Raw genomic sequence first — 12,560 nt, forward strand, 5'->3', positions numbered from 1 at the left:
GGGCTGAGTGTGTTAGATACATCCAGTCTGGCAGAATGGGAATTTACTGTATAGCATTAACATTAAAATATTAACTTTAAGAATGAATATAGTTGCATTTCACTGATTCAGATATCTACAGAGCATTTATTATGTGCCAACTATGAAAAAAATTCAGCTGCTGCTCTCAAGGAGTTTATAGTCTAGTGATGAGAGACAATCACCAAGTAACACAGCAGAATGATGTACACGAAGTCCGGTGGTCCAGAAAGGAAGAATTTCCGGAGTCGACCTGAAGGAGGCAGAAAAGGCTTCAAAACGGAAACAGTTCAGAAGAAAAAGCAATGAAGGAGAAGACATCCTAGGCAGAGGGAAATGTGTATACAATTTAAAAATCAAGAAGATACGAGAATATGGTATGTTTAACTGGTCTTCACAGGCTGGAAGTAATGGTAAATGTTTCCTAATATTTAATCTATAAGAAGAAATTAAGCTGCTGGGATTCCAGTGAGATTTTATAGTAACTAATAGGAGATGCACAATAATCTGTATCTGCCTACGGTTCTGTTCTATTTCTTAATGTTCTGTTTCCTAATGTAGCCACTTGTAAAAGAGAACTAATTGTGGATAAGGAGAGCAATTTCAGGAGAAGAAATATTTACTTGCAACTTCTGCTTCAGCTTTTAATACTCTCGAATGTGAATATTCTTGACTACCTCGGAAATGACCTATGGCCCTAATAATGCTTCAGAGTCAAGGCTTCAGAGTCATATAAAGCAGCTTTGCATCCTGGCTCTGCCATTTCCTAGCTGAATATTCTTGGGAAAGTTACTTCAATTTCCTAAGCTTCAATTTCCTCATCTACAAAATAAAAGATAAAACATGAGTGACCTCAGCACTGCCTACGAGGAGATGGCCAACGATGAGCCAGAAAGCCTGCCCTCAGCCGACAACCACTGTGATGATCAATAGGAATATAAAGGAAAATAAGAGCCAGAGCCAGAGCCAAAGACAGAGAGAAGTGCAACCATATCAGCGCTGTAATTATTGGAGGTGCTCTAGACAGGGGACCATGGGAGTAGTTCCAAAAGCAGGAGCCCGTAGGATGTGAGAGAGTCAGAAAAACCTTCATGAAAGGGGTAACCTTTTACACATGCTGACAAGAGGCCCAGAAAGATAAATGGCATGTCCCCAGCCACCCAGAAACTTTGAGACATAGCCTGCTTTTTAGACCTCAGCCCAGAGTTCTTTCCTTACTAAAGGTATTTGCTATTAGTAATTTTCTATGACTAGTTGTTAGATCATGGATCATGGATGACATCTGTTTTTGTATAGAAAAAGAAAAAAAAAGCAACATACAGAAAGAGCATAGGACAATAAACAACAACAGGGAATGAAGATTCAGGAGACCTGGGGGCATATACCAGTTCTGCCACCAAAGAAGCTATGACATTAGGCAAGTCATTCACTTGCTTTCAGCCCTAACTTATTTGGGTACTTTTAAAGTATTAGCTATGTACGTATACATTTAAGGAAAACAGTATTTCAAACAAAATCTTCCCTGGAAGCTCAAAGTGTAAAGAGGAAAATAAAGTTGAGATGGTCTGGATGAGGACTAAATGGAACCCTAGAGCCCTGCCCAAATAACTCTCTCATGCGGGGTGGGGGGGTGGGGGGGATGGGGGGATGGGGGGGTGGAGAGAAGAGTCCATAGGTCACTCGATATAATACTGAAAACCATTGAAGTAGATCAGTGGCTGCAACACTCACTCTTCAATTTCATGGATCAGAAAAAGCTCAAAAAAGATTTTAAAGGGGTGAAATGGGTTTTTACTTTGCCAAATAATAAGACTTTTTAAAAATTATCAGTATTATTTCATAAATGAAAGGATATTTTAACACCAAAAAAGTAGGAAGAACAAAATATCAAATGAATAAAGCTAGCTTTGCTTTATGAAACTACTGTTCGGTCAGAGAAAAAGTCATTGAAGACCAGTAGATTAGAAAGTCAGTCCAGGGCATCTCTCAAGTCCACTAGAGTTTTTTAAGGTTTTTTGTTGTTGTTGTTGTTGTTGTTTCGTCTGTTTGTTTTGTTTTGTTTTGTTTTGTTTGAGACAGAGTCTCGCTCTGTCACCCAGGCTGGACTGCAGTGGCATAATCTCGGCTCACTGCAGCCTCCACCTCCTGGGTTAAAGTGATTCTCCTGCCTCAGCCTCCCAAGTATGCTGGGATTACAGATGCATACCACCACGCCCGGCTAATCTCTGTATTTTTAGTAGAGATAGGGTTTTGCCATGTTGGCCAGGCTGCTCTTGAACCCCTCACCTCAGGTGATCCACCCGTCTCGGCCTCCCAAAGTGCTGGGATTACAGGCATGAGCCACCACGCCCGGCCTAGAGTTTTAAAATTAAATAACTACTTCTTCTTCAGACCTCCTATTCTGAGAGCTCTAACTTCAACACTACTTTTCTGTTAGTACAGAGATTACCTTAGGTATTCAAGAAACTGTTACCTAAAACTAATATTTGTTAAGTATAAATAAAAACACAATACAAACCAGAAAATAAAAACAAGTGAAAATGTACAATGTCTATAAAACTTCAACCTCGAAATGTATGACATCATATTAATTTTCCCCACACCTAAAAACTGTGAACTATAATCATCATTTTTAATACAGTCAAAGCAACTTTTAACTATTTTAAGTATTTGAGCTCTTTCCTACTCTTTGCTCCTTCATAGTCAGTGTTCAATTTCATCAGCCTCAGACTTTTGTTTAATAAATCACACTTTTGGCCAGGTCCGGTGGCTCATGTCTATAATCCCAGCACTTTGGGAGGCCGAGGCGGGCAGATCATGGGGTCAGGTGATCAAGACCATCCTGGCTAACACGGTGAAACTCTGTCTCTACTAAAAATACAAACAATTAGCTGGGCGTGGTGGTGGGCGCCTGTAGTCCCAGCTACTCAGGAGGCTGAGGCAGGAGAATCGCTTGAACCTGGGAGGTGGAGGTTGCAGTGAGCCAAGATCGCGCCACTGCACTCCAGTCTGGGTGACAGAGCAAGACTCCAACTTAAAAATAAATAAATAAATAAATAAATAAATAAATAAATAAATAAATATCACACTTTCTTTTCAAAAGTAGCACAGTACTGAGATATTTCTGAGGATCTATTTCCCCAAGTTTTGGCACTATTGTTCCTTTGCCTTACATTTCTACAAAATCATTCCAGCAACCAAGGACTCCTACTGGCACTTGTGACCCTCAAAGCAAAAGGAAATTTAGTTAGATAATGAGATAAAGCTGTATTCCAGGATTATGTAACCTCCCTGAACCCAAAAAGCAATGTGGTCTATTGATCACTGCTACAAGTATTTTTCTGGATCTTAGTTTAAAATCTCTAGGTCATAAGAATATACGACATCTTGTTAGCTAAAGTAAAAACAATTCTATTGTGCAGTTCAAATATTTCTCTGCTAAAGAAAGTTTTGATACCCAAAAGACCTATATTTCCCAAACCACTATTAGGTACCCAGCAAATCTTTGTAACAGTTTCAGCTCCGTATTTATCTTCCATTCCCAATTCTGTACATAACATAATCTAGGCAGAACTTAGATCTATCTTTTAACAAAAAGTCGTATCAGATTCCTGAGAGGTCCATTCCAACTTTAGTTTATCCTACTCACACTTTAAAGCAATTTTTCTTAGAAATACTTTCAATATGCCAGAGAAGAGATTACCAGTAATCATCATTTCTAAAATTGAAAATTCACATTATCATTAAGTTTTCTCTTTTCTGGGAAATAAAGATAATTCCATTAAACTTCACTCAAACACTAACTCCCCCCCCCAAAAAAATACTGTGTCCTTTATATCCTTCCTTGTATAATAAAATGATGTTTGCTGCACAAAACACAAAACAAGGTAGAAAGACAGCTATGTGAGTCCTCCCTTTCTTACACTTTCAGTTTCTATGCAGTGATTGCTTAGAATAGCTATAAACAGCTATGACTACATTTCCTGGTAAATTAAGTCTGCAAGTACCACTTTCTTTGACCATTAAAATACCTTCTGGATATCTTGTAGGTTCAGGGATCAAAGGGATGCTCTAGCTGAAATCTGAAGTGATTCAGAAGGCAACAACCTAAGTAACACAATGATCAGGTTTACAGAAGAGGATCAACGAGAAGACAAAGTTTACTCAAAAACTAAGTCACATCTGTCATTTGAAGCACACACACTGAGAGAAACCTGATAATTTACATCATATTTCTCCTTACATATCACAGAAATTTGTGCCATCGTCCCTTTACCAAGTGTTTCCAAATAATATCTTCTGGGTCTGCTTCCAAAAGGCACCTCAAAAGCCATGAGAGCCTTCATCCCCTGTCACTTTCATTTGAAAGGAAGCTAGGTGCAAAAGGTTGGTTTGAGCTCATTCCTTGGGCTCTGTCAGTCAGCCTGAACCTGTCACTGCTGGCAGTCCTCAGTGTCTTGAGGAATGTTTGAGTCCTGGCTGCAAACCAGCCACTGATCCCTCTGGTAATATCACTCTTACAAAAGGGCTGCCATCTCTGAGCACTCAGACAAGGGCTGTGAAATGGAGTTAGCTAAACTATTCAGAGCAATAATAAAACACAGCCTCTGTCTATTTAAAGCTCCTGGCTGAGCTGCAAAGCCATGTCAGCTCTTCTTTCTGTTCTTAGTCCCATCCTTAGTGGTTATAAAGAAATGAGACCTTCTCTTGACAAGAAAAATCTTCTTCCTTTTTTAGATGTCAGGAAATAAACACACAGGACAAACACGGAAGGAGAGTGGGAAATGGAAGGGAGAGTCTGGCATAAGGAGTTCACTTCAGAGATCAGTCCCCAGTGAAAATGCCTGATTCTCACGACTTTACCATTTTTTCATTTCCCCAGCAGACACAGTATTAAAACCAAATATACACATCAATTTATGGAGGAATAAAAGAAGAGGTTTCCAGGAGGATAGCTCAAGGGTGAGAGCAATTTCTTACAGCTTAAACCACCAGGGAAAAAAAAAATTGAGCATACAGCATCAGTAAATATAAAAAATAAACCATATTTAGTGATATATACAAATATGCATGAATAAAAACAAAAGAAATACAGTAACAGGGCTTTCTTTGGCTCTAGATTATATCTTTCATCTTACATTTATATATGCAGAAATGAGAGCTTCTTAGTGAAATAAAATAGGTTTATTTTTATGCTAAACATGCAATATTCATAAATATCAAATGCTTTTATTAGATTTAAGATTTTCTTCTTAAATTTCAATCCTTCCCACTACAGCCTCTGAGATCTAGTGTCCCTGCCATGGTGGTTCATGCTTGCACTTTAAAGCATATGCAGAAGCCACCACCTTATTTAGCAGTCAGGCTGCACACACTGGAGCTCTCGTTTTCGGGCACCTTCGAAGACAGAGTGATATTTAATACTGACTATAAGCAGTCTTTTCATCTTACACTGCAGAATAATTGCTTCCCACTTCAGAACTATAGCATGAGTTATCATCTCTGACTTGCTCTCTAAGTGCTATGGCCAGCACAGAAAAAAAAATGACAAAGAATATTAAGGGCCTCCTCAAGGGAGTTGGAGCTTTGCTAACTGTCAAGAGGAAATCACGGCTAGTCAGAAACAGCACAATGAGATACAGCATGAGAAATGACATACGTTATTGGGCCCTAGTTCTAGGAAATCATTTCTACTAAATGTCCTCAGAATGCAGAAGCTGAACACTTCTCAGTGACAAACACATTATATAAAAATCATAGCTGCACGTGGACGGTGTTTATAATTATACATACATACTTGGGGAAAACTGTACATATGTATTTGCTGAAAAGTATCAGCTACAGACTATAGTAAAAGTGGGAGATACAGAATGCTTTTCCCCTAGATTCTAAGAGCTGAACTGATGCTTTCAAAGTTACCTGTTATCAGGTTGGGTTCACATGGGCTGTCTACCTGAAGATGATACAGATAAAAATTCTATCAGGCCTGGCCCACAGAGTCAACTGCCTTTTGTATTTAGCAGACACAAAATACAATGGGAAAAAGTGGTGGAGTAAACGAGGCAAACCCAGTAACAAATTATCTTAGGTATTTTTCAGCCTGCACCAGAGAGGAAACAGATGAATACAAGAAAGTGAATAGAAGACCGCATGGGCTTGAATCCAACTAGAATATCATGATATACAAATGACATATAAAATCCATATTGAAAAGAAGAGGATTTAAATTCCATTTTAACATTACAAGCATTGTTCTTGCCAAAATATAAAATGCTTTTATCAATTCTACCTTAATAGAGCTTGGAAAAACAAATGTATATAAACCCTTACCTTTGCTTGCCTCTTGTTGGCTTCTCTTCTGGCTTCCCTTTCTTTCAGTCTTTTCTCCTGGAGACAAGGAAGAGGAGAAAAATTAGCAGCATATAATTAGGTATAAAACAGAGTACATATTCATTACAGTTTTATTCCCTAAAGCTAACTAATATGTGATATTCATTTTTCAACAAATATTTACTGATTATGGGATTGGCACAGGTATTCATGAATCATTAAGAACGTGTCAGACAGATCTGGAATCAAATCCCAGTTCTATCACTTACTCTGGCTATGTTAGTATGCCAATGGTTAGCACTTACTTTCAAATAAAACACACACTAACAGGCAGGTAAGACATAATGTACGATTATACAAGAGACACATCCTAGTGATTACTTGGAAGTTCTAGAAACCAAGTTCAGTGGAAGGAAATGCAAAGGAGAAAAAAGAAAAACTCAGAAAGCTTTTGGGTTGCTTATTATCGAAGAGCTTCTTTAGAAAATGATCGATCTCAAACCTGGGTCTTTATGTGCCAAATATAGTGCTTTTTTGCAATACATTCTAATAAAAATAAAAACGTTAACATTTGGGGGTTAAACATTAACAGATGTGACTTTAAAAACAGAAGAAAATAATAACTAGTATTATTTTAGCAAGCAGCCAATTAATGCAATAGTGATGATCAAACTTTATCCCTGAAATGGTTCTCTAATGAGATTATAAAAGATGTTCTGCCACTAAATTAGAATAATCTCAATGCTTCCCCAAGTTGTGGGGAAAAATAACTTAATCAATGGCAGTTTCTAAACAATTTGTTCCTAAATTAAGTTGGCACCAATCACAGGCTTTCTTTGAGCATTAGCAGACTACAAAATACATGAAAGAAGCAAAACAAGATTAAAGAAAAAATGTGATATAACTGATCATAATTAACACTTCATTTGAGCTGGCTTTAGCTTGTGGATACACATATTTGTAACTTTATCTCCCTTCTCTTCCCACCCCACCCTCCATGCAGAGTTTTCCTGTGTTAGACACTACAATGAAACATAACTATATTTCATGTTATTCTACAAAGACTGCAATGACTTCAGTGTTTTGCTGCTTACACTAACGTTAAGACTATAGCTATACAAAATATCAAGTAACTGCAGAGAGGAATAAAATTGTACTTTCATAAAAATTTATTTGTCCATTAGCACATTACTAAGTCATTTTCTTACCAACAGAAATAGCTCAGAATTATTAAGTATCAACAATGTGCTAGGCATTTCATATAACAATTTGGTTTTTTATCTTTTTAAACCTATGTAATAGAACTTATAAGGTATTACTATTCCCATTCTATAGATGAAAAATGGAAGATCAAAGTAACTAAGTAACTTGCCTGATGTGTCACACATAGTAAGTGATGGACTTGGGATTAAACTGGGCCTGGGGAGCCGAAGTTCTCACTCCCTCAAATCTAGCACACCACTATACTTCATACTCCTCCACTGGAATACTGACTTCACTTTGTAGGTTCGTACGTAGTATTTGTATCCGTATCAGCATGTTTTAGACAAATGCTGCCACTTCCTTTATCATTATAAATAGTCTGCTACCATACAGGTCTTTTCATCCTGATAGCATTTTTTATTTTCCTGACAGCATTTTATAGACATTAATTAATTTTTGTCAGTCTTCTGTACAGAAGAAACAGGTAACTGATCACATTTAAAAGCCACACAAATTTTTGTTGTGATTATTCAACAACTGGTCTTCCTTCAACACATCAGTGTCTGAAAATGGCACTTCAAAGTTGCAAAGAATAAATTCAATATATTCACATCAGAAAAACCCTTTCTACTCAAGCAAACATAACCATGCTGAGGTTTTCCATTCAGTCATTTTAATCATAGCAGGAAAAAATGGACAATTTTCTACTTTTACTGAATTCCAATATTAATTCATTATAGTCACTAAAAGATATTTTAAAGTTCAGCTTTAAGTTGGCTATCAGAATTTATATGTACATGCAGATAAGATAATTTTCCCTTTTAAATTTTCTACCAAAATTTTCAGACAGACAAGAGATATCCAAAGACTTTTACAACATGAAGTGAATGTTACCAAGACATGAAACAAATGCACTAATGACAAATTTTTAATACTGAGTAAAACTAAAAGAAAATAATTTGAAGTGAATCATTAGAAAATGTTTCTTATCTGAAAAAGCTTTATTAGTACTCTGTCTGAAAAGAGCCAAGAGTAAACATTGAGAGAGAAGCAAAAGAACTGAAAGTAGATATATCCTAATTCAAAACTTAGAAAATGAATATATTCTTTGTGGGGATAAGAAAAAAAAATTTAAAGACGGTTTATGACATATGACAAAACATAAAGATAAAAGGCTGGAGTACAGTCACTTCAGGAGAAAAGTATAAGTGAATTTCATTAGATTCGGTAACTGAAGTCCTCCTCCCCTTTTAATTAGGTGTGGCTCAAATGCTTTAAATCCTTTATTTTTCCTATTTTGTTTTTGAGGACATCCTGGTACCAAAAACTACTTTATGCTACAAAAAAGAAGGCAAAATGTTATCTTTAGTTCTGCCATGCTACAAAATGATTAAGTATAAGGGGAGCATGAAATTCAATAATGAAAATCAAATTCACAAGGGACAGAAAAACAGAAAATCAAATTTCAAGGTATAAAATACTCCCTTTATAGATATTATACTTCTTTTGGATTCTCACACACTATAGGTCCTTAGCTTCCAGAAAAGAAAATACCATGAAATACGAATTTCATGAGCAGTCAGGACTACGAATTTAAACTTTTTCATTCTAGGGTGATACTTGAAAATTTGTAATTTGAAAGTAAGACTCATTTTTGGAGGTTATGGAAGTATAATCCATTTGCATGACTCTCAGGCAACTGTATCAGTTTGGTAAGGAACTGAGTCCCCAGCTATCACGTAAGGAAGAAGGGGACATGTATCTTTACTTCAATATTAGAATAACCTATTTTTCAAAAAAGAAAACTGGCTTAACAAAAGTGAACAAAAGAAAGATCATGAGAATTGTTAAGTCCCAAAGACATCCCCTGCCCGCCAAGAACAAAATTCCAGTAAACCTAAATCCTTCCCAGGAACTTAACACAACAAGGTTCTCTGATCTGTTACCTATTTTACAGAGTTTTGCTTGAACGACATTAAAAAGTGGACTTCTATGAATAAATCTGTAACAACTATAACAAGGATATGAAGACAGAATGAGAAAAACAAATTGATGTGGAAACACTGATTCACTAGTTAAATCCTTTGAATATTTACCCAACCACATGGTAGGCTCTGGCTACATATAATGGGCAAAACAGATATAGACCAGTGCCCTTTGCAGTTTATAACTTATTCCTATCAGACTCCCTGATTCCACTGGAAGCAAACTGCTCCCTGCTCCTCAACCCCAATCTCTAACTACTCACCATCGACCTAATACCCAACCCACCTCTCCAACACCACATGGGTTAAAAAAAAAAAAAAAACAAAGAAAGCATGAAAATAGATCAGATTTATGTAATTCTGAATATTTGTCTCATTTTTGATGCTGGATATAAAGACAGCCCAAACACCAAGATATTGACCTAAATGTCACTAGATGGTATAAGCTTGTGAGAGTAAGAACAGAAACCTCCCCAGGCAGACATCTCCAAATGGTAGGCAAAGGTTCTGTAGTAACAGGTTGGCTTCCATTTTAATAATAAACCTGGTTGTGACAGTGGAAGGGCTGAAACTAGGAGGAGAAAGGGTTGTAAAAAAAGGATCTTGTATTCTCTTCTATAAATAAGTTTCATTCACAACATCCATTTTAGAATTAGGCACCAGATGCTGAGTCCCTTGTCCTCAAGATGACACTTCTGATCTTAGTAAAATTTCATAAGGACCATGTGAGCCAGACCAGTCTCTGGCTCTCTTACTTTAGACTCTTAAATGGCCATAGCTATGGTAAAATGGATTCTGGCACTAGTGTATGTACACATACAGCTATACAATGAACATTCAGGAAACAGTGGTATAGTATGGAGTCTTAAACTATACTACTAACCACAACATCTAATTTATTCTTTTTTTTTTTTTTTTGAGACGGAGTCTTGCTCTGTTTCCCAGGCTGGAGTGCAGTGGCAGGATCTCGACTCACTGCAAGCTCCGCCTCCTGGGTTTACGCCATTCTCCTGCCTCAGCCTCCTGAGTAGCTAGGATTACAGGCGCCCGCCACCACGCCCGGCTAATTTTTGTGTTTTTAGTAGAGACGGGGTTTCACCTTGTTAGCCAGGATGGTCCCGATCTCCTGACCTCATGATCTGCCCTCCTGGGCCTCTCAAAGTGCTGGGATTACAGGCATGAGCCACCGCACCCAGCCTTCATTTAATTTTAATTTTTTAGAGATCAATGACCTTGTTCTGGAAACATGAAAAATTTCCATTATTTGTCATTTCTTCTTCAATACCCTCTACTCTTATGATCATCCACCTTTTAACTCATTGCTTCAGAGTTACTGTGCTATAAAAGAATGTCTGATGGCTTGACATAGGTAGCAACACAGTTGAATAGTTAAAAAGCATAAAGTCTGAACAGTAACAAAGACTTTGGTAAGAGTCCCAGGGCTGCTGTTTGCAAGCTGCAGGATTCTGGACACATTACTTGACCCTTCTAAGTCTTAGTTTTATAATCTGTAAAATGCTAGCTCACTGATTTCAGAAGTTAATTATTAGCATATAATATGATGGTACATGTAAACTTACTGCAGGGTCCAGTTAAGTAAGTGTTACTTGTTACTGTTAATATTCTTGCGGCTACTATTCCTCAGATGCCTGATTACAGTTTCCCTCTTTCTTGACTATCACACAAATTTATGGTTAAGTCAACTGGATTCCATGCCAACTTAATTATGTGTCAACAACAATAAAACAAGATAGATTTTCTAAAGTCTTCCTTTAATACTTTCTTAACTTTCTAACGTTCAAGCTGGTAGTAAATGGAACCTAGAGTAATGCTGTACCATCTCGGGAAGCAGTCCAGAGCCACATCTTGACATGTTTATGTTATCTAAATTCATAATCCGATATAGATAAAGCACTCGAATTTCAAGGGAATGAAAGAGCTTCATAATGAATTGTTTTTCTCTATTCTCAGCTGTGATAGCAAATATTATCACCTTAACTACAAGTCATCTTTCAGAACTAAGAATGATGACACAATACAGAGCAGATTTTCACTCCATTAAAGTAAAAATCATTCAAAAATAGGATCCATGGCCTATCTTTCAACAGTTCTGACTGAATTATTAAAAAACACATTGGCCGGCGCGGTGGCTCACGCCTGTAATCCCAGCACTTTGAGAGGCCGAGTCGGGCAGATCACGAGGTCAGGAGATTGAGACCAACCTGGCTAACACAGTAAAACCCCGTCTCTACTAAAACTACAAAAAATTAGCCAGGCGTGGTGGCGGGCCTAGCTACTCGGGAGGCTGAGGCAGGAGAATGGCATGAACCCGGGAGACTGAGTTTGCAGTGAGCCAAGATCGTGCCACTGCACTCCTGCCTGGGTGACAGAGCTAGACTCTGTCTCAAAAATTAAAAAAATTAAAAAATAAAAAAAAAACACATTGCTTCCATGTGAGAGTAGCATTTTGTCTTTACAGTTTACTAGTTCACTAATGGTTTCATATGCAAAAGTTACAGCTTTTGCTATTTTTATTTCCAATGATTGGTTTCAAGAGGTTCTAAAGAGAAAATAAAAATAACAGACCTATTTAAGCACAGCTACCTATAAATGCCAGACAAAGCTGAAGGGTGGGGTGGTCTCAGAAGAAAGCAGTGCTTAAAGGCTAAAACGACAACTCATGAAGAGCAACCAAAGGTGCTAAATGACCCAAGGCAGTTACAGAAGGGTCCCTGAAACCCAGAGTAGCCGCTATGCATTTTGGCAAGCAGGCAGCTTGAATTCTCCTCCCAGTGATGCCATGAAACTATATGGTTTGGTTTGGTTTGGTTTGTACTTTAAACCAGTTAGGATCTTTAGACCTCTTATATACAAGGGAATTGAAATTCATATGTCAAATAGATGTCGGCACTCTCACCTTTATTGCAACATAATTCACAATAGTCAAGATATGGAAAAACTGAAGTGGCCATCAACAAACAATGGATTAAGTAAATGTGCTGTATAGATGTACAATGGAATACT

General features: G+C 37.4%; 1 protein-coding gene across 1 annotated transcript in view; it reads right to left on the reverse strand.

Moving 5' to 3' along the window:
- Nucleotides 1-12,560, reverse strand: part of DDX10 (DEAD-box helicase 10) — a 283,829-nt gene that overhangs the window by 89,974 nt on the left and 181,295 nt on the right. Inside the window, exon 16 of the mRNA XM_010371338.2 lies at nt 6,349-6,405. Coding sequence (XP_010369640.1) covers nt 6,349-6,405 — 57 coding nt within the window. The remainder of the gene's footprint in view (nt 1-6,348; nt 6,406-12,560) is intronic.

This window comes from Rhinopithecus roxellana, chromosome 15, assembly GCF_007565055.1.
Source record: "Rhinopithecus roxellana isolate Shanxi Qingling chromosome 15, ASM756505v1, whole genome shotgun sequence".
Taxonomy (NCBI): Eukaryota; Metazoa; Chordata; class Mammalia; order Primates; family Cercopithecidae; genus Rhinopithecus; species Rhinopithecus roxellana.